Genomic DNA, 22,989 nt, shown 5'->3' on the forward strand with positions numbered 1-22,989 from the left:
TGACTGGGCACTGAGTCTCCAACAAGCTTCCCCACTGGACAACAGACCCCATGCGCTGTCTGCTTGTGAATTAAGGCTGTCCTGTGTGACTGGGGAACTCTTGGAAGCTTGTACCCCGTTTCCTCGGACGTCACCCCGTGTGCCTTTCCCCTCTATTGATGCTGCTTTGTACGGTTTCCCTGTAATAAGTCATGGTCATGAGTAGGACTATAAGCTGAGTCCTACAGGTCCTCCTAGTGAATCAGCAAATCTAGGGATGGTCTTGGGGACGCCTCCCCCCACAACACCAAAATGAGTTCTTTTAACATGATTCACTGGGGAAGGGAGAATAATGAGTATATTTGAGGGAGAGAGGTGTGAAAAGATCATTTCTTCATTATTAAGGGTATACCAATAAAGTAATCTGTTCCCGATATAGGCATTTCCTTTTTATGACAGTTGAACCCCGCTGATTAAGGCTATGAAATTTAGGCTGAAGTCTTCATCGTACCCACAGTAAATATCTCTTTTTTCCTGACTTTGACTGCTCTGTTTCTAGCACTGAAGCCAGATGTGCTGTTTTAAATAGGCCCCAAAGGCATTTTACTGAATTGTAAATAAGTGCATGTTTACACAGGAATTGCTTTAATTTGAAAAACACCAAAGATCAAAGAAAAATAAACGTACCATAATTATCACTGGCCGTATCTGACTTCTCAATCTGGATGTTCTGCGTGACTTTTGGACAAATTTCAATTTCTTTGTACAGCTGAAAAGTGACAAAGAGGAGTCTGATGAGGATTTCATTATAAATAACTTATTAGGAATAGACATCATTTTCTAAGTCTATTTTTTTGCAATTGATACTTGAAAGTAAAGTCTCATCATATCCCAGTCTTTTTATTGAACTGAATCCATTAAGAATCACAACAGAAATGTTAAAACTCATGTTCCCAGACTTGGCTACAGTTCCAGTTCCTAAATAATCCCTCAACACCACTCTGTCTTTTCCCACCCAGTATCTCTCACAGACCTGAAAAATAAATATGCTAAAGTAATCAAAACTCTCCAGTCATCAAAAATCTCCAGTACTCAGGCCGCCTGGGGTGGCTCAGTCGGTTAAGCGTCCGACTCTTGATGTCGGCTCAGGTCATGGTCTCAGGGTCGTGAGATTGAGCCTCCACCTCCATCCAGCTCTGCGCTGGGTGTGGAGCCTGCTTAAGATTCTCTCTCTTCCTCTCTCACTGCCCCCCCCAAAAAGAAAAGAAATCTCTGGTACTGGGGAACAAAACTATTAAAATCACGAAGCGGCTATAAAGATCTTGACAAGGGACTCCTAGAAATAGGAGAAATCTCTGTGCTTCCCATTCTCTTCTGTTCACAAATAATTTTTGCCCAAAATGTTCACAGTAGCACAAATAGGTGGCAACAAGTTAAAGCACTGAAATGGACAGAAAATTATATAAATAGAGGGTATTCTTGTTTAGCCACTGGATTATACCAAATTAGCTAGAAAACTAAAGCACATAAATTAATCAGTTCTCTAGAAACCCAAGAAAGCCTGGGGGGGAGGGAAGGGTAAAAAAAAAAAAAAAGCTGTAGTTCACATGCCAGAAACGTTATCTCAATTTACTTTAATTCATTTTCACTTGGAGGTACCAAACCTTACTTCTCAGGTAAGCAAGCCAAAGGCCATTTCCAAAAATTATGATAAATATTCCAAAACAAATATGCGTGTCAAAGCTCATATGGAACTTAAAAACTATCATTCAATTTTGAAATGAAAATCTATTTGTGCCAAGGTCAATAAGAGAAAGCTGTCCTTTAGCACGGAAGGGAAATCTTGGTGGTTATCTAAACTTGCCCCCATCTCTGACCACAGGGTCATTCCTCTGGAAATAATGTAATTCAGGCAAGTAGAAAAGAATGGTAGTTTCCTTCTCTTCCCTTTCTTAGGGCAGCTGACAGGTGGGAGAGTTGAATCCGAAGCCTGGGACTCAGGAGCCTGGAAAAGGGGCCACTGTCATAGAAAGCCAAGGGAAGCAGAGGCCTGGGACCACTGACCACCCAGCCCAGGGCCTCTAGAACACCCTCACTCAATGCAACTTCTGACAAATGCAGTGTGTTAGAGGTATAATTTCACGTGGTTTTTTTTTTTTTAAATCTTTTTACACTTCAGAAAAATGTTCATACAAATACACTCTACAAATCAGAAGAAATCAATTATAAAACTGATCTTTAATTCAGAAAATACGGTCACCAAAGTTATAAATACCAAACATACTAATAATGTCTTATGCCATGTTTTAGAACACCACGGAATGCTCAATAAAATGCCATGAATTCTGTTCACTTCAACTTGCTTTGAGCCTTAGTTTTTACTTTTTTTAATTTAAATTCAATTAGCCAACATAGAGTACATCATTAGTTTCAGATGCAGTGTTCAGTTAATTCATCAGTTGTGTGTAACGCCCAGTGCTCATCCCCTCACCCTTTTTCAAAATTTCCTTGAGAGTCAAACTCTTACCCTAGGTGGCAGTACACCACTGTCTGTTCCAATCGTGTCCGGAAAGTTCTAAGTGGTTTCCACGGATCCAGCGGGAACACAGCTTTGTGAATAATCTTTTTATTCTTTCATAATATTGCCTCCTACTTTTCTTTGGATTGGTGTGAAAGCCACTGTGTCTTTGACCAGCCTCAGACAATAACTTAGTGTCATCTAGGTAAGCCCCTTGGCCACAGTCCTTCCTTAGGGTACTTAGACTAATATCGTGTTTAGTAAAAAGCACTAATAAAATATATCAAAACCTCGAGAAGGGTCTACACTTTAAAATATATTTTCAGTGCAACGACAATCAATATCTGAAACTAGAATTGCTAAAATTTTGTACTTTTATACAAACATCTTTAACAGCAAAGTGTCACGCACATTCCCTTTATTTTATTAAATCAGTGATGTCACACGCTCTCCCTCTTTTCAAACACCAGATTAAAAGGTCATCAGATGTTAAAAAAAAAAAAAAAAAAACCTTGATTACCAGGTATTCGAGTTATCGTGAAGTCACAATCCTTCGTTATCCCATCTCCTTTGGGTGCCCTGGTCTAAGCCAGCATCACCCACCGCCCCAGCCACGGCTCACTACCCCCTGCCTGCTCTCAGCTCCTTCTCTTATGCCCTACGGTCTACTGGCCACACATCAGCCACGTGAGCCTACTAAAAACAGAAGTCCACAAATGTCCTTCCTCCCCTGGGGCTTCCCCTCTCACCTAGGCCCTAGATGGCCCATCCGGTTCCCCTCCTCCCTCCTCTCCTGCATCCTCAAGCCTCCCTCCCCAGCCCCCTCACCTACCCTCCTCTTGCCCTCCTCACACACAAGCAAACCACCTCCACTCCTGCCACCTGCCCCGACAAGGCCTCACCCAGCTCTGTTCCCTCAGCCCAGAACACTTTCCTCCAAACTACCTCTACGACTCATTCGCTCACCTCACTTCCTATTCACACATCAACCCAAACACAGCTAAAGGAGCGGCACCCTCTGCTTCTGGATGCCCACATCTCTCTATCCTCTTGATCTAACCTTTTCTCTCCAAGCTCTTCACATCCTCCGAAATATTATGTGTTTACAGGTTTTTGTGCAAAAAATTTATATTTTTATATCTGTCTCCACAAACTTGAATATACGTTCCACAAGGAGCAGAGATTTTTCCGTCTTTTTTTTTTTTCTTAAGTAGGCTCCACGCCCAATGTGGGACTTGAACTCATGACCCCAAGATCAAGAATCCCATGCTTTATGGGCTGAGCCAGCCAGGCGCCCCGAGGAGAAGGGATTTTTGATTACGTATCACATAAGTGCTAAATAAATATGTGCTGGATAAGGAAATCAGTTAATCAGTGTTTCTGTAAACTCTTTCTTCCCCCCTATCACTTTAAGAAAAACACACTTAACATGGGTTTTGAAAAGCCAGTGCTTCTCATTCATTATCATTCCGTCAATGGGGCCTAAGAACCAAATAAGAAAAAGTAGCCAATCAGGTACCACTTATACTAGAAAGTAACCAGCAAAGCAGATGAGCAGATGACTGACGCGTCATGGCCAGTCACAAGCGAGAGGATCCCCTAAGCCACCGAATGAACATACCAGACCCCTCAGGTCTTTAAAATCTAGTATACACTGTTGCTAATAACTACCGGCTTTATTATGAAAGAACGCTGGGTAAAACGATGTCAGAGAATAAGACATATTGGGACAGTCATCTATAAATGAGTTCCTTTTGAGGAAACAACTTCGTACATCCGTGAGCTTCCCTGGTCTGTCAAAAATAAAATGGAGGGGGCGCCTAGGTGGCTCAGTCAGTGAAGCATCTGCCTTTGGCTCGGGTCATGATCCCGGGGTCCTGGGATCGAGCCCCGCATCGGGCTCCTTGCTCAGTGGGGAGCCTGCTTCTCCCTCTCCCCCTGCCTGCGACTCCCCCTGCTTGTACGTGCACGCTCTCTCTCTGACAAATAAATAAAATCTTTAAAAAATAATAAAAAAATAAAATGCAGGTGAGCACTGGGAACCAATTAACCATGTGCGGTCTGATGCTTGTTCAGTAAGGGTCAACACTTTGAAATCTGCAAACTCTCAAAAAGCCTCCAGGAACACTGTGTGTTCAAACACCCCCTGCCTTGGAATGACATTAGAACCAGTTAATGGCCTGTACCAGGGATCGGAAACCAGGGACCCCTGGGCAGAATTCAAGGGGGGCGTAAACTTACATGGCGAAAAAAAAATGACATCTTTATATTCACTAACCAGTAACTGAACCTTAGCATTTGAAGCAACTGAAACCTCCAACCATAAATAAATGCAGGCAACAAATACAGGAGTATTAGCAGCCGCTGTGACCTGTCACAAGTAAAATTAGTTATTTTCCAGTCACATTCTAGCTACCACTACTATCTCAAAGTGTTATTCATGCTCATCACGACTTCAAAACAGTGGTAGCTATCAGACCTACAGCTAGCTCTTATTATTTAATGAGCCAATAAATAAGCACATATATTATCTATAATTTTAAGAATGTTTTGATAATTATTTCAACATAATTAGGCCATAGGTAATCCTATGTATTTTATTTCGTGCAGGCTTTACCAAGTTTCCCAAGCTATCTTAAGAACAAAAAAGTTCAGGGGTGCCTGGGTGGCTCAGTCAGTTAAGCATCTGCCTTGGACTCAGGTCATGATCCCGGGGTCCTGGGATCTAGCCCTGTGTGGGGCTCCTGGCTCACTGGGGAGTCTGCTTCTCCCTCTCCCACTGCCCCTCCCCCCTCATGTGCTCCCTCACTGTCTCTCTCTCAAATAAATAAAATCTTAAAAAAAAAAGAAAGAAGAAGAACAAAAAGTTCAGAATCTGGTAAAAACAGAGATGTGAGTAAGCAATACTCACTTGCAATCCGAACAATAAAATTAATGAGTCTACGGCATTTGCTTCCTCAGGGATCTCTGAGCTGGAGACCTTTGGCAATGAGCAAGAAAGAATACCATGCTCTCTTCGCATTTTAGATTCTTCTAAAAAATTATAATTAGAACATCTGTCCAGCAACTGTAGATACAAAGAGACTAAGCTTGGCACACCTCCGTCTCCTATAGTGGATGAACCACACAATGGCCAAGACTCAAAAGTAGTAAGTGAGTTGATACCATTTCAAAAGATGTGTCTCAAGCACGTACTATGTGTGAGATACGAGGGACACGGAAGTTGGTCAGGTGCAATATATGAAAGTCATGACCACCACGATGCAAACACATGGATGATCTAGCAGCTGTTCCAATCTTATCGGCAACGCACGTTCCTTTTTTAAGTAAGGAACAGGGTTTTCTTTCCTCTGCTCAGAGAGAACAAAGTTGGGGCTCTTCCACATGCCAGAGGGGGGTAAAAATAAATCAGCTACTCTCCTTTAAAAGTTCCCTCTTCTGTTAACAATTATTTAGGCAATGGTTGAAAATAGACTGGTCTTGATCCTCTTCCATTGATTGCATTGGCTCGGAAAAGCGCTGCGAACACACCCCCTCTCCGATTTCATTAGCGACACTTAAAGGGGCCCGAGGGAACATTTCAGGATGATGGAAATTAAGTTAGGACTGTAGCACTGGAAACAGGATGGTATACATGGATTAAAAGTCCTCGAATTGTGTGCTTCCAACTCGCCGAGCTTTAGCGTATATAAAGTGAACGTCAAAAAAAAAAGTTGACTGAAAACAAAATTCCCTACTAAACTTTAAATCACGCTTCAGAGACAGACTACTGGGGTCTAAGTTTCCAGTTCTGCTTTCTGTGGTGCAACCGCATCGGGAGTCATGCTGCTATCACTCGCATTTCTGTGGCAAGCAACTCAGTGGCCCCCAGAGGAATGACTAAGTGCAGAGAGGGAAGAGCGAATTCCAAGACAGAGGCGTCTTGCTCCCCAAATGGCTCTTTCCCGGAACAGAAAAATGCATCACTCGGCTAACAAAAAAGGAACTTGTCGGTGTCTTGTTACCATGACCATCTTTACTGAGCATCTACTATGTGCGCCATGATCTCTAATCTTTGCAAAATCCTAGAAATTAAGCACAGTTGACTCTTGAACAACATGGGTTTGAACTGCATGGGTTCACAGATTTTTTTCAGGGCTGCAGATGCATTTTCTTTTCCTTACGACTTTTTTTTTAAGGATTTTATTTATTTATTTGAGAGATACAGAGAGGGAGAGCATGAGCAGGGGGAGAGGGAGAGGGAGAAGCAGACTCCCCGCTGAGCCAGGAGCCCGATGTGGGGCTCGATCCCAGGACCCCGGGATCATGACCTGAGCCAAAGGCAGATGCTTAACCATCTGAGCCACCCAGGTGCCCCATGACTTTAAAAAAAAAAAAAGATTTTATTTATTTATTTGAGAGAGAGAGAGAGAGAGAGAGAGCACAAGCAGGGGAAGCAGCAGAGGGAGAGAGACAAACAGACTCCCCGGTGAGTGTGGAGCCCCGACGCAGGACTCGATCCCAGGGCCCCAAGATCATGACCTGAGCCGAAGTCAGCCGCTTAACCAACTGAGCCACCCAGGCGCCCCTCTTCCTATGACTTTCTTAAGAACATTTTCTTTTCTCCAGCTTACTTTACTGCAAAAATACAGTACATAATGCATATAACATACAAACTACACGTTAATTGACTGTTAATGCTATCGGTGAGACTTCCAGTCAACAGTAGGCTATGAGCAGTTCAGTTGTGGGGGAGTCAAAAATTATACTCGAATTTTCGACTGTGCAGGCAGCTAACGCCCCCTACCCCCTGCACTGTCAACTGTATTCAAGGGTCAACTGTATTAACACCTCATGCTTTGCCAATACCACAAAATGAGTAAGCGGTAGGGCCCATATAAAACCCAGCTCTAGTTTAGAACCCGAGTCCCATAATGAAACTCAAACATACATAATGTCCCCAGGAATCGACACAAGTACAGTAACAAAAGACTGGGACATACGATCACATGGCGGCTTTTTCATCTCACGGGATTAGACCCACTGGTATCAATAGGCAGGTAGAAGTCACTCAACACTGGAGTTAGTGCTTTTTTTTTCCTGACAACAGCCAGCTGATCTTTGAGTCACCCATTTAAAACAAAGGCCTGCCAAAGCTGCAGGGACAGCTAGGAATAACAACTAAAATTCCATCTGAGAGGTAGCTCTGGATTTCAATTTTTCTTGATCGCATGGCCTCGCTCCTTGCATCAACAAAGGTGGCATTTCTACTCGGCAGACACATCGTGATAAGTAAGGCCATCTTCACAAACTTTAGAGCTCTTTATTTTAGAATTCATTCCACTTCACCAACCACAATTAGCCCGAGCACACACATAATTTAAAAATAATCTCCTACAGAATGTACTTGGACAACAGTCATAAACATTACCAGCTCATAAATGTCCTCCTCAGGCTTTGGAACATAGTGTTGCATTTTGTTTTCTATTAGAAATTTCAGACGCAGGTAATGAGCAGAATGATCCAGTTGATGTGTCTGGGACAAAAGAAAGGAAAAAGAAAAGACAATGGGTGTTCAATAGTAAACAGGAATAATTAGCGCACCACTAACATATTACCATGTATCCCCCGAGAATTCTAGAGATTTCTCACTGTGGAGGCGGAAAGGTTTCCATACCTCTTAGAAGGTTTACATCCAAAACTCAAACCTTGAAAGCATTTTCATTGAACAGATGAGTAATATTCCACGGATAGCTTATGATTCCATGGAAATAACTGAGTCACATCTTCATTTCTGCTTATCTGAGTCATACGCTTTATCACTGGTTTTGCATCAGATTAGAGAGGCCCTTCCACACAATTCCAAACATACAAAGGTGATTAAAGAAGAAAAGTAACAGAAAGGCAAGGAAGTATTCCCAGGGATAGAAAAAAGCTGTGCCCTGGCAAAGTTGTTTTTCTAACCACATGGGGACACTGGGACAGTTGTTAATAGTTCATTTGCAGGCGAGTCAGTGTGAAGACAAGGCATTTGGATTTCAATCTTATTTATATACACCCCGAGTGAGACTCCCTCCGGGGGCAGTGCAGACGGGCATGGGTCCAGCTTTGGAAACACATTGAATGACTTGCCCAAAGAAAACAATTCTAAAATAGCTAAGGATTGAAATTTCCAGGCCTTCTCCTTTGGTCCAGAATGGGTCAACTGATCTTTCCCCTCTAGAAAGTCATCCTCGATTTAATGTTTCGGGGGAGGAGGAGCGGGGGCAGCCATAGTGGCAACGTGGTTTTATAATTAATCCCCAGTCTACATTCATGAAGATGCAGAGAAAAAGGTAAGAAAATGCTCTTTGAAAGTTACATGGCAAGCCTGAAAATGGATTGTTAGAAAATGTTTAAATCGGGTCATTTTTTTTTAAAGCATTCTTATCTTTTAGAGATTCATCCTCAAGGACTAGGAGATAAAGATATGATGTCTGCAATTTGCTTCTAAAGTAATCCAGAGCAGGGGGTGGAAGGGAGTTAGTAAACAGATGAAACATAATTCCGGTAATCACAGAACCTTGGTGATAGATACGCAGGAGTTTATGACAGGATTCTCTAACTCTTACATAAGTTTGAAATTTTTCATAAATCTAAAATCTCTTCCCACCAAAAGCTCTACTGGTGAGAATTATTTCAATATAAGTGAAAGTGATTTTTCACTGCATTCATCCTCTGCTTACCCTGCCCACCCCCCCCAAAACCATTTTAAAGGCCAAACTAAGATCATGCCAACAATTATTCCAGTAAGAGTCATTCAATCACATCTAACAAACTCTTAAGTGTGTCAGGCACTGTGAGAAGCACTGCAGATAAAGCAATTAATAAGACATAAATGCAGTCTTCGGGAGTGTGTGTGGCTATGGGGAAGGGGTGTGCAGAAAATGGAAGGTGGGGTGGTGGCGGCTTCGCTTTTTAAATGAATACACATGCAAGATATGCATCTTGCATTATCACAAAAGCACATTTCCAGAGACTGCAAATGAGTTTGTTCTGCACACCTAGCAGAATGATAAAGAAGTTTTCTATCAGTGACTCTTCGGAACCCCCAACCCGCATCCTCTCCTGAGTCAAAGTGATGATCTGAAGCCCACTGTGTGATCACAGGCACCACTGATCAAATGCTCAGTGTCTCACAGACCCAGATGGTTGGTGTCTAAGATAATAAGAGTGTATGGGTAATCCAGAGAAGCATAAAACAGGCAAGTTTTCAAGTGTGCGATCTATTGCTTGTGGGAGAGCTGCTGAGACAAACATCAATGAAATAATAATATTTAGGGTAATAGGATCAGAAAAGTTTCCCTCCAGAGACAGAAGCTGCAAATGCTTCCCACCTACCTAGGTCCTCACTGAAATCTTTAAATAGAAGAAAAAAATTTTGTTCCCCATCTGTTTCTGACTGAGGTGGGAAGGAAGGAAAGAAATGAAACTCCATAGGGTCTTGGTTAACAGGAACAAATCTACTTGGCACCCATTACTGTCACCGTTAATAAACACTTTGTGGATACTCCCAATGAGGCTGCCACTTAAACAGTCTTCTGGAAGTTGGACCCAAACAGCAACCTCACCTAAGAAGTTGAACCCTCAGTGTGAGAGACAGATGGCTCACTGTCAGGCACCAAAGACCTTCAGATGGTCCTGATGAAGACTGGAGATCCTCATCACACCTTAAATGCTACTGTGCTAAAACATTCATATGGATGTACAGAGAATGACAAATGACAGCTGTCGAGGTACCTCACTTAAAGGAACACAGCAAAGACAACCAAAGAGTGATCAATGTAACAATGATAATGAGGCTGATTCTTGCCACCCTCCCCCTCCACCACCACCTTTTTCAAACTTCGTGAAGTTACAATAACGTCTTGATGATTCTGAAAAATAAAAATGGCACATGCAACAAACAAAAATTTTAATGGTCTTACTTGTAACCAAGGTGCCTTTAGATTGGTCAGTAAACAGTTACCCTAAAAATGGGACATTGGCTCAATATACCAGGGTGTCTATCATTTTGGTAAATATGTCTCAATTACAAGCCCTCACTAGTCACGGCTGCTCCAACATAAAGGCAAAATCCTAATGAATTAACTAACGAATCACTTAATCCTAAAGAATTAAATCAGATCATCAGAACTCTCAAGAAGAATTTTATGCTCCCTAAATATCTGCAAGTCAAAACCAAAGCAGGTCGAGCAAATTACCATGTTCACAATACATCTTTGTGCAGAAAGAATTCCAAGTATCAATGAATATTTCAACATGGCAATTCTAAATATTTGGCCTGCTGTAGACTTGTAAAACATTCAAGAGAAACCTTCCTAACTCAAGAGAAATTCAGCGAGGGAAAAATTTAAGTGGTACCAATTTGTTTTCCAACGTGCATTTACTTAAGTTACTTAGAGAGCATTTGATTCATTTTGAGGCCATGTAGCCACAAGTTCTACCTGAAGATAAATATTACCATAGAACAAGTATTAGTTTAGTTGGCATATTTTTTTTAATTTGCATCTACTTCAAAGGATGAAGTAGTAAAACACAATGCATTTTTTCAGTAAACAGTCTGAGCCAATTACAATAGATACTAATGCGATCTTTCAATCCATATGGGTTTGCTCTTCCATTTTGGTCCAACTTCTCAGGGAAACATAAAAGCATGCAGTTACCACATATAGAAATCCATGCGCGCGCGCGCACACACACACACACACACACACACACACACGCACGCTACTGTGGAATTTCCGAAGATATTTATCTTCCTCTTCAAGGTGACCTTTATTTTTTTTTAAAGCCAATGGTTATTAGAATAATCAAAGGCATAAGCCAACATAGGGATGGCATGAAATAAAACTCTCATCCCAGGGCCACACGTGAATTATATTAGTGAGAATGGATGAATGAATTTTTTTGCAATTATTTTGGTAATTGCAATGATCAGAATATATCGAAAACCCATAGGCCAATGTGGTTACCTGCTATATTTAGCAACAATCTTTTTTGTAACATCCATAACATGAACAGTACATGAAATGTAGATCTTGAAACATTTACTATACCAGAACTTGACTGGCTCTCGGGTGGCAGATGACAAACTGATGGGAAATGATGTGGATCAGATAGAATAGGAAAGAGAATGAGCTGAATGCAAGAGACAGAAGAAAGAGATTGATTATTAAATATTAGAAAAAGCATCCATCACCAACGTTGAGAATGACAATAAAGAAATAAAACACACATTCTGACAATCACCTTTTTTTTTCAGTCCCTCCTCCAAGAGAAAAAAAAAACCACTCACCATTAATTAGATCATTAATAACATGTGGCACTGTTTCCCCATTATCTCTTTCCCTCTTAAGAATAAAACTGGCTCCACTAATTACAATAAAGTGTTTTCCAAAGGAGAAGCCAGCTTTAGAAGGCACCTGGCTCTCAGCACACTATATAATTTATCCTACATGGGTGCTTTTCCAGAGACCATCAACTTCTTAAAGTGCACACGAAAGTTTTCCATTTTTAAACTCGTGACACGTAAGCTTGTCCCACACCATATTGTTTTTGTCTTTATTTCTACGTTTGGGGAAAAAGAGCTGAGGATCCAAGGAAAATTGGGCAGGATGACCTTCTGTTGTTGGAGAAAGGGATCTGTGCCCTCATGATACCATCAACAGCCTTTCAAGTAAAAGAAAGAAACACTTTATAGGGGGACAAGTCCAACTATCTATCTAGAGATGGTCTGTAGTTGCCGTGGCAATACTATTCCTCGTTCCTTGGGTTTCTACCAAGACAACCACTTGAAAAGTACCTAAAATTGCGCCTATCACGATTTTCCCCACTCACTGTTCAATTTTCCACCAATCAATGGTCATTGGAAACTGTGACCTACCCTCCCATCCCTAATTGTGTCTGAGGCCGATGGATGCAGGATGTGTTAAAGCAATGCCATCCCCTGGAAGGACCCTCCAGAGTTTGGCTTTTTAAAAAAAAAAAAAAAAAAAGCACCAGAGTCCTACTTTTGACACCTTCAGCTGCAGTTCTGAGAATAACTCCCACAGCTCTGCAGAATATTAATGGGTCTCTAAAGAATCATGCTAATCTATAAATAAAAGAATGCAGACATCCTCAATAGGCCAATTTTGTTAAGTAATTAAAATGAAAAATGTGAACAGAAATACCATTATCTTCAAAAAGCTGGAATTCACGTACATGAAGACTTCAAAGCATGTAACAGAGTATCATTTATTTTTAACACCTATGTGGGGGCTGGTTTTAGTTTTGTCCCGAAACAAATGGCCCTTCTACATTTCTTGCACATAAGGCTTATTTGAGCCAGACTGTTTCATTTCTCCCACTCACAGAAAGAGCCATATTTTTTTTTCTTTACAAAGGCCCTAGTGATTTGTTTTCTTTAACAAATTCAAGAATCGCTGATTGTAGAGTTATATACAGCACTGAGGTACTTGCTCTGGGGGAGAAAGTTAGACAGTGTTTATAAACCACTGTGTTGAGTGAGGAGGTCCTCAAAATGTCATTGTCTCCATCCAATTTCTTCCAGGGCAAAATTATGCCAGAAAGGTCTCCACTTGCCCTTTCGTGGTCCTGGGGAAAACCATCACACTGTCTAAAGAATATATTCTAGATTCTTCTGACCCTTATGTACTGTCCTTCCTGATGACTGATCTGGTGCAGGAGGATACACCCAGGCTCAGAGCAGCCAGGTAGATGTGGGTTCAGTCCCTCCTTTGCAAACTGACTGCAGTGTGAGCTCAGGGCCAGGAGCTATGGCTCTCTGGGCCTCCCCTTCTCCATCTGTATAATGGGCGGGGGGCATCAGTTCTTTCTCAGACTTGATAGGATAGACTAAATAGGACTATTAGTGTTATCAGTTGTGTGGAAGTAAAAACAAGCCCATGAGAAAAGCTCTTTTCTTTCCTCTTTTGCTTATTTGACTTCATCTGGCTGCCCGTCAGGGGTGAAAAAATAACACCATGTTGACCTTGAAAAAGATTAGGAAGCTTCTCAGCTTGAAGTGAAAGCAGGGAGAGTGAGCTCAGGCATTTGTCACACACACACACACACACACACACACACACACGCAAAAGGAGGCTTAAATATGGTGTTTTATAGGAAAGGGAGTTTCCCATCACGGAGGTCAAACGTATTTCTTTCAGTTTTTCTCTCCCCAGATGCAATGGTGTGTCAGTTGCTGTCAAAAAGCAGGTTACACACAGCACACATAACATGATATCATTAAATACATGCGTGTGTGTGTGTGTGTGTGTGTGTGTGTGTAGAAAACAGAAGGGAAGGCAAAACGCCAGACTGTTTCCAGCATAACTTCTGGATCCTATAAGGGTGGGTTTCACTAGCTTTGTTCTTCCCCCAAATTTTCTAACATTTTTGCAGTGAGCATGTGATACGCTTGTTACCAAATCTATGAAATACACATATTGAAAGGAGCTACTTAAAAAGAATCCCTCTCCTCCCAAAGCCAAAGAATTCACTTCCGCTTATTATGCGTATGATCACAAAGGAATCCGAAGCTGCTCTGAGAGGAAATGGAGGTACTCTGGAATGCCTTCCTCTCTGGCACACCTCTTAATTCCCACGTGTGGCAGGGAAGGTTCCTGCAGCCCCCTCCGCTCTTCTCAAGGAAAAGACCCCAAGTACTTTCATACCTTGCAGATCAGCTCCAGGGTGTCCCGGGCAGTGTCCCCGGGCCGGACAACCGTCAGGGCTGGCTGATTATTTGGCAGACAGAACCAGGATGGAGTGAAATATTCATGGACCCAAATGTCGCAGTCAGGATTGTGCTGGTGGACGCTGGGCAGGACCATTTCTTTTTCCCTCTACGGTAAGAAATAAAGTTAGCCGGGCAACAGTAGTAAGGACTTGCTATCTCGGATCCCCAGATCGTACATGGGATTAGTTATTCCCATGAGCATAAGGACTTGCTATCTCGGATCCCCAGATCGTACATGGGATTAGTTATTCCCATGAGCATAAGGACTTGCTATCTCGGATCCCCAGATCGTACATGGGATTAGTTATTCCCATGAGCATGGCCCAGAGCAGAAATGGTGACACTGGTCAGGGACAGAGGGGAATATTCCGAGGCAGGAAGAAACTACCGAGAGAAGCGCTTTAATGGAGGAAGGAGAGATTTCTTAGATGCGGTTTCTTAGACCCGGTCCATGGCATGCACGGGTGGGCAGTGTGTGAGTGAGTGGGCACTGAAATTTGGAAGAAAGAAAGAAATGGGTCGTCCATTCAGCTCAGTGTTCTTGCTATGATTTCTTCCACCAACCCGCCTTAATTTAGAGCAGGGAATTCCTACAGCAAGAATATCTACTGTGTGAGTTACATGTTTCAAAGGCAAGAGTGAGGCCCCAAGGACATTTTTAAAGAAAAGATTATGTTCTAGCACTCATATTTACAGGGAGCATCATCTTTGTGCTTGCATTTGACCCCCAGCACAGTTCCGGGAGGGAGACAGTTCCATTTCCCAGATGAGGTTCAGGGAACCTTAAGGCATGAGCTTGCTGGCCTTATTAGGCTGTTGCCACATTCCACCCTCCCCACCACTCTGCCTGAGGGCCAGGGAGTAGCACCAAGTTTGTAAGGATGGGAAAAGATGTGTCTTATGTACGCATTCAGCAGCTGGGTTGATCTAAACATACGCAACTAAAACACTCCATAGCAATGAAATAGGAGCCCAATCTCTTTGAAATTAGCAAACAAAGAATGACGTTAGATTTCAGCAATGTAGAAAGAATATGGATGGGCAAGATGTGCTTTGATAAGACTTGATTATTGGTTTAAAACCAGGCCACCAATCAGAAATACATATCTATAGGTTACCAAGAACAAGGCTGGTATTGGCAAATTACAAGAAGAAACAAATTTCCAAACAGAGGCTGAGAGGTGGTAATGTAACAACTTTCATTCATAAAAAGAACGAATCCCAGAATGGGGGACATATTTTTGTAAAGGCTACTAAACTAAATTCACTTGAGAAAACAATTTCAGCTCTGGCTTTGAATGATGTCATTTGTGCAGATAAGCTGAGCCCCAAGGAAGGCCTGGCAAAAAACAATCAACTTGGCTAAATCCCATTAACTAAAATTGGAATTTTCCTACTGTCCTCACGCACCATGTAAAATAAATGCCCCTTAGCACTGGATCAGCCCAAGTTTTGCATCTAAACTGATCTTGGAGATCAAGGCATTCTAGCCAAGAAGTGGAATAAAGAAGTATCTCCGAGAAATGGAAAAACAAAAGGGACACAGAAATCCAAAGGAAAAGCATTTGCAGGCTCCAGGATCTGTGTGCCTGGAGAGGGTATCCCAACATTAAAAGTGAACTAATAATGGGGCGCCTGGGTGGCTCAGTCGTTAAGCGTCTGCCTTCGGCTCAGGTCATGATCCCAGGGTCCTGGGATCGAGCCCCGCATCGGGCTCCCTGCTCGGCGGGAAGCCTGCTTCTCCCTCTCCCATTGCCCCCTGCTTATGTTCCTTCTCTAGTTGTCTCTCTCTCTGTCAAATAAATTAATTAAATCTTAAAAAAATAAAAGGGAACTAATAATAGTATGCAAGATGAGTTATCTAACTTCAGAAATGGCTTCATTAACATCAAAAACTATGCCTGGATTGCACGTAGGTATAGCGATTTAATTACACCAGATCTCATCAGAGAGAGTTTTTCAGAGGGCTGTGGATGGGTATTTCACAAGGACACCTGCTTCTGCACCCACGATGACATAATCCAGGAGTAGTTCGAGTACAAAAGTGAGAAAAGGCCTGCCCGCGGCCACTCGTCTCTCCTCCCCCTCCAATGGCCCGAACTCCCCATCGCACCCTGGCTTCAGAGGCTCAACTCCATCTAGAATGCGGGGCTGTGCTGACTGCTGACCACTGCTGCTTGGTTGCATGGCAACCGGGGGCTGAACTCTCTGTCATATTGATTCCGAGTCCGAGAACCAGAGGATCATTCCAAGGTTGCATTATCAACATCAGAAACCCCTGAACAAAGAGGTTGTTGGTATCACTACCAGGGTCTTTAAAACTCGGGATGTCCATTTATTTAGAGGCTGAAAAAAGTGGCCCAGAAAAAAAAAAAAAATCAATATTCTTTATGGGCTTTCAATCAGAGCAGTTTGACAACCCCTTTTAAATCCAAGCACAAGGTTGGAACGAGTCTGTGAATCTTTAATTGAATACTTGTCTTCAGGAGGCAAATGCAGCTTTTTTTTAAAGAGTATACTATCGGAACAGTTCTTTGAAATTAATGGGAACAAAACAGCATGTGTGAGCAGAGAGGGAGGGCAGTAAGAACTCACTTCTTGGGAATGGAAATTGGATATAAAAGGAATCGGCAATGACATAAAATCCTCAGCTCCCCGGAACCCAAATTTTGTCTTAAATTCTAGACGGGAAATTACACATCCAAATGATAAGTATTGAAAATGTTATGTCAGCAGGAGCATGTTCTTATTGTTTCCAAGTTTTAAACATAAAAGGCTTTTCCATCTTTTACTGACCTGTTACATAACTTTGAAGATCTGATCATTTCAGTATTTAACAGAGTCCACTTAATTTTAGGATCCCAAGAACCCACTGAACTGTGTGATGTTGATACATTTGTGGTACTTTTAGAAAAGGAATGTGTTTATTTTTACCTTGCCATCTGGAACAGTGTCATCAAATATTCCCTCTAAAGATTTCTTTACAGCATCCGTTCCCTCTCCAAACACCTGCACATACAAAAGGATCATCTTAAAAAGGACCTTGGGCAGGAGGGCAAACGAAGCATGGGAAGGGGGACGGAAAATGGACATGGCTCTTAGAAAACATTACAGAAGTTTCCAGCTACTACTCTATCAGATCCATAAATAGGGAACATAATTCCATGGTAGCAGACCATGAAAAATATGTTCCTCTAACTGGATCACTTCCCATATTTTTGACAACTCAAAAAAAAAAAAAAAGAAGAAAAGAAAAAGTTAGCTTTTAGATCTGGAAAATTTGTTTAGATTTATTTATTTTTTATTTTTTATTTTTTAAAGATTTTATTTATTTATTTGAGACAGAGAGAATGAGAGACAGAGAGCAGGAGAGGGAGGAGGCTCAGAGGGAGAAGCAGACTCCCTGCTGAGCAGGGAGCCCGATGTGGGACTCGATCCCGGGACTCCGGGATCATGACCTGAGCTGAAGGCAGTCGCTTAACCAACTGAGCCACCCAGGCGCCCAAATTCGTTTAGATTTAAAGACAATATGCTTGCAAAAGCAATGAGCTAGGTCTCTTCACATTGAAGTTTCTGCAATTCCCTCCTAGACATGATCAAACATTTATCAATAATTTTTCATACTCTGTGGAGTAGAACCTGAGAACATACATTTATAGTACCTTCCACACCACAGAAAAGGTTGTTTTTTTTTTTTAATTTAAAAAACAGAAATTTGTCTGTTCTTTGAAATTAAATGAATTCTGCTAAGTAGTCAAAATCTAAACACGCAGACAGGAGAAATTACTTATATTGGCTCTAAACCAATCAGGTACCGTCAGGATAATACAGATGATTAAGAAAAAGGCTTTCTCCTGATGCAAATGAGATTGATAGAAACAGACCATTTTTGTCCAATTCAAAGTACTGAATTAGTAAGTAAATTTCTGTTGGTGCTTAAGGCTTATTCTCTTGGTGCTTATGGCTAAGCAAGAAGTTTTTTTAAACCCTGACTTTAAGAGAGAGCAACAAGAATTGCTTATAAGATGTTGCATCACCCTTTGATTTTTGAAATATGTTAAAGCATTCTCTTGGACTCAGTTAACTCGAGTCATCTACTTCAGCAGCAATAGGAATATGACATGACCTGGCACCGATGAAGTAGAACCACATGAACCAAGGCTTTTGATAGAATAGAAGGTCAAGCCGAGTTGCCAGCTGCAAAGTCCTGGCATATATTTTAGTGATGGTCTGAGTCATCGGCCATCACAGGAGGATTCACACAAAACACCACCACCACCTCATAAAAGGAGGGGGGAATCCTGACTCTGAATGTCCTCCTTCTGTGGGTTTAAGCAAGAGCCACCAAGTCTCTTGTGTGATTTTTTGGATGAAATAATGACTTCCTGGGGCACCTGGGTGGCTCGTCGGTTGAGTGTCTGTCTTCGGCTCAGATTATGATACCGGAGTCCCGGGATCAAGTCCCGTGTCAGGCTCTCTGCTCAGGGGGGAGCCTGCTTCTTCCTCTCCCCCTGCCCCTCCCCTTGCTCCTTCTCTCTCGCTCATTCTCTCTCTCAAATAAATTAAATCTTAAAAAAAAAAAAAAAAAGAATGAATGACCTTCCTCTAAACTTCTTCTGATTTACACAGAAGCAAATCCCCTGGTAACAAACTTGATGACCCGCCTTCTCCAAAGACCACAGAACAGACCGCATGATTGACCGGTCCAGGCTACCTTATCATTTGCTCATCTGGTCTCCTGCAAACTCCATCAAGGATACAGATAATCCACATTTAAATAGTGAGCATGGTGGTCAGTGAAGAACGCAGGACATCAGTTTCCAGGATTAATGTCTCTATTAAACTTCAGTTCTTAAGCAAACTAACGGCTGGGATTATCAGAACAAATAATGAGGGATCTTTTTATCAAGCCGGTCAACTGGCTTCTCACTTTGCATAAAGGCACAGAGTGAATAGGTCAAATTGGCAATCCTCGCCATGACCTCCAAAATGCTCACTGCCTCACTTTCTAGCCGCCATGATCCATGAATCCAACATTCTCCTTCTCTGGAAAAGACCAACAGCCATGTTCCTTCAGTCCCTAAAACCTGAACGAGCGGTCCCGGAGCCGCTCATTTCACAAAACCAGAGAGGAGCATGACAATGACAATGGGGAGAGGTTCCCAGAAGTGACTCTAGCAGGATAGCGGTCTGGGTGAGAAGGGGTCAAAGGGACAAGGCCACAGCATCTGGCTACAGCGGGCTGACCCTGCACCACTCTTGGTGATGCCATTCACCACCTACCGAGATCCCCTTCGAGCCCCAGCATCTGGGTGGAGGGCAGAGGAGATGCCCATTTAATGTCAACCCCAAAAAGTCAAGGGCAAAGAAACAATCCAATTTCCCCGGAGACTGCCTTTGATCCCGCGCCAGAGGCAGCTTAAAAAACTCTGTGCTCAGGTGCCTGCTTGGCTTCATCAACAAGCCCTGCTTTTTTCTGAAGACTCAGGATGAATTGTGCACTTTCAGGAGGTCTATAATTAACCAGGGTTTGGAAAGGATGCAGGTGGGGAGACTGGAGCTTGGTGACAGACTAATAGCAGAGTTCAAAGTTAAGAGTATACATTATCTATTAAAAGCGTCTAGCGCAACCAACTTCTTTGTGTCAACTAGCTGATTTGAAGTAACAGCCAGTATCAATAAAGGCTCACACAGCCCAAGGTGAGCTGGCCGTGGGAGCGATCTGGGCTTGCTTCTTACCTGATTGATGCTGGGGCGTCCCTGCTTCTTTTTGGAGGTAGTGTCCAGACCCCAAAGGGAAGAAAACCTGCTCCTTCGCTTGCTTGCAGATCTGGACATGGCCTGAGTACGACGTCTCACTCCAGTCTCACCAGTGCGAGCTGCCACCTGAGGACAGTGAGGAACCACATCAACAAGAGAGAGGTGTCAGGACCACTCACCTGCTCCTCGGGTTCCCCACGAAGCCACACCTCCAGGGAGCGGCTCTCTCTGCTTGCCGGATGGGATGCTGCCTGATTTGTGAATTACTTAATAAAGCCAATTAGATCTTCAAATTCATAGAAATGTTTTTTAAAAAAGCCAACACTGATCCCACCACCAGAGCATTTCATCTCTGACTCATATACGTTGGGACTTTGAGGGCCCTTCGTGGATTTAAAATGTAACTGAAAGTTTGGCAAACTCAATCACTGTCTGAAATCATCAGGAAAACAGTAATATGTAAAATAGTAACAGAATGTATAGGTCCTGTTTCCAAGAAGTGGATGCCCCTCTGGTCACAGGATTGAACTTGAGCAGCAAGTTAAACTAACCATGCTATCTTGAGATTCTCCCCAAATGCTATAGAGCTGTTTCTACATTCTAGAAAAATGGTGCCTCAGTGTCAGCAAAACAGTGCAAACAGTATGTGTTGGTTGTTGTGATTCCACGTGAAAAAGCTAAATTTACCAAGTCTTCCACTAATTTTCTCAGAATTACACAATTCCCTTCTTAGGGAAGTGATAGTGGTCCCCCAATATCATTCTCCCTCTGCCTCCATCAGAGAAACCCCCCAGGTAGCTGAGCACATGGCTACCCAAAGTTGACTTATTTTCCTTTGTAGCAGGACATGCGCTTGTGGCTAAGTTCTGGTCACTGGGAGATAAGCAGAAGGGCTATTTGCAATCTCCAGGAATCATCCTCAAGAGAAGGGGGACTTTCCCCTTATCCTTCACTTCCCTCCTTCTCGATGAAGGAAGGTCCATATGCTAACCAGTTAGTCTAGGACATTCAGACAGAACCCTTTCCAAGATGGCAGGACAATCAGATGGAAGGGACCTGGGTCTGTGAAAATGGTGAAGCCACCTTATTAGCCTTACATGTCCTATGTTTAGGTAAAAGGGGAATAAAAGTTCTGTTTTGTTAAAAAGAAAAAATAAAGGGAAGCTAAACTCTGTTGAGATATTTGCAAGATGCCAGCAACCCAGACAAATATTTCTGAGGGCATCACCCCAGGTGTAAGTCTGCCTCGGACAACTCAAGGAGATGCCACATCTTCGTGAGGACCCCACAGAGTCCTTCCTAAGCATACATTCATGCTTGAAGTGCATCCTATGGGCTGCAAGCAAAGTCCCAGGAGCTTAAGGGAACTTTTGTCAGGAGGCCTTACTAGGCCACCCACAGGCTTTCCTTTCATATAAGGGAGTGCCAGGAGGTACAGCAAGTCAGACTTGAAATGAAACCTCCCCGCCCCTTCTTTGGAGCTGGAGATGAGTCTTGGAACTTCCTTGTAATAGATTCCCACACGGGCCACTCCCAGGGTGATGGTTGCCAACTGGCAGGAGTCTAGGGGATGAAACATGTTTGGGTAACTTCAGGGGCCCCCCAGCCATCAGCATGATGGTTAGAAGGCACACTTCTCCGGGCTTTTAAGTACTCTGGAAGCCCCATGAGTGGACTGGCAAAGATACTACAAACAGGAATCCAAACAGCTTCTCTGCATATCAGGGGGAAGGTTTTGGTCCCAAATGAAAATAGGCAGATGAGGTTTTATGTTTTCCCAGCTTGGCAAAGAAGAAAACCCAGATCCGGGCAGATAAAAATCCCATATCCAAGACCGCGTTACAGAAAGAGCTCTAATCTAGGATTATGCTCAAGGTGTTGAGAAGGGGACAAAAAAAAAAAAAAATCACAAACCAAAAGGCACATGTTTACTTTAAATAGATAAACATTTTCTCTATTCTCATCACTTTCTTAAAGGTAAACACAAGTTGTAAAAGGAACAACTTACAATGCACTGACATACATACATACATGCTCACATGACTATTTCAGTATAAGAGTGTCATCACAAAATGAGGCTAAGAACCACTAAATAAATGGTGTTAAAGTTAAAAATCCTTGGGGCAGCTCAGGTCATGATCCCGGGGTCCTGGGATCGAGCCCCGCATCGGGCTCCCTGCTCGGCGGGGAGCCTGCTTCTCCCTCTCCCTCTGCCTGCCTCTCTGCCTACTTGTTCTCTCTCTCTATCTCTATGTTAAATAAATAAATAAAATCTTAAAAAAAAAAAAGTTAAAAATCCTAGAGGGGAAAAAAATGCCCATTTGGTCTCACTACCCTGTCTATATATACACGTATTATTACCTTGTTTCCTTCCTTGTAGCACACATCAATACCTGGATCTACCATGCCTATTTAACTGCTTATTTATTACGCATCACCCCCCACAAGAACATCATCTCCAACAGGAAGAGAAGCCGGGGTTGTCTGCTACTAAAGCCCTAATCACAAGGACAATAACTGACATATGCCAGGCCTCACATGTATTTGTTGATTGAATGAATAAAATAAACCAACATCGCAAAGCAAAAGCAGAGATCCTACATAACGTGGTTACAACAGTAACGCTTTAGTTTACAGTTCTAGGAGAGCAGAGCCCAGAAGAGGAACTTCTACAGCCATAAATATTCTCAGTTACCAGCTGACCAGTTGGTTTAGTCTGTTTAACCAATGGGCACTTCATGGAGGGTTCTCACAGTAACTATTCTAAACTGCTGGGGGCCTTGTAAACTGCTAAAGTAAGTGCTACTCCCAACACAATAATGACCCAAAATAAGCAAAGGGATTTGGGAGGGGGGCGGCTGGCAAAGGAACTAGTAGACAAGAGCTCAAGAGTTTCTCAATGATCTTTGCCTAGACAATGCCTCTCTTTGTGGCCGGAACCTGATTACTCTATCATTCTGCTCATCTGTGC

At 42.6% G+C, this 22,989-nt stretch overlaps 1 protein-coding gene across 4 annotated transcripts in view; it reads right to left on the minus strand.

Moving 5' to 3' along the window:
* TIAM1 (TIAM Rac1 associated GEF 1) overlaps positions 1 to 22,989 on the minus strand; it is a 374,369-nt gene that overhangs the window by 68,269 nt on the left and 283,111 nt on the right. For all 4 annotated transcript variants that reach the window (XM_081799219.1, XM_081799233.1, XM_081799229.1 and 1 more), the window contains 5 exons: positions 19,998 to 20,144; positions 17,193 to 17,267; positions 14,194 to 14,364; positions 7,908 to 8,012; positions 667 to 748 (listed from right to left, as the gene is read on the minus strand). In XM_081799219.1, the coding sequence (XP_081655345.1) occupies positions 667 to 748; positions 7,908 to 8,012; positions 14,194 to 14,364; positions 17,193 to 17,267; positions 19,998 to 20,144 (580 nt within the window). The remainder of the gene's footprint in view (positions 1 to 666; positions 749 to 7,907; positions 8,013 to 14,193; positions 14,365 to 17,192; positions 17,268 to 19,997; positions 20,145 to 22,989) is intronic.

Source organism: Leptonychotes weddellii, chromosome 1 (assembly GCF_054177405.1).
Source record: "Leptonychotes weddellii isolate Sample4059 chromosome 1, ASM5417740v2, whole genome shotgun sequence".
NCBI lineage: Eukaryota > Metazoa > Chordata > Mammalia > Carnivora > Phocidae > Leptonychotes > Leptonychotes weddellii.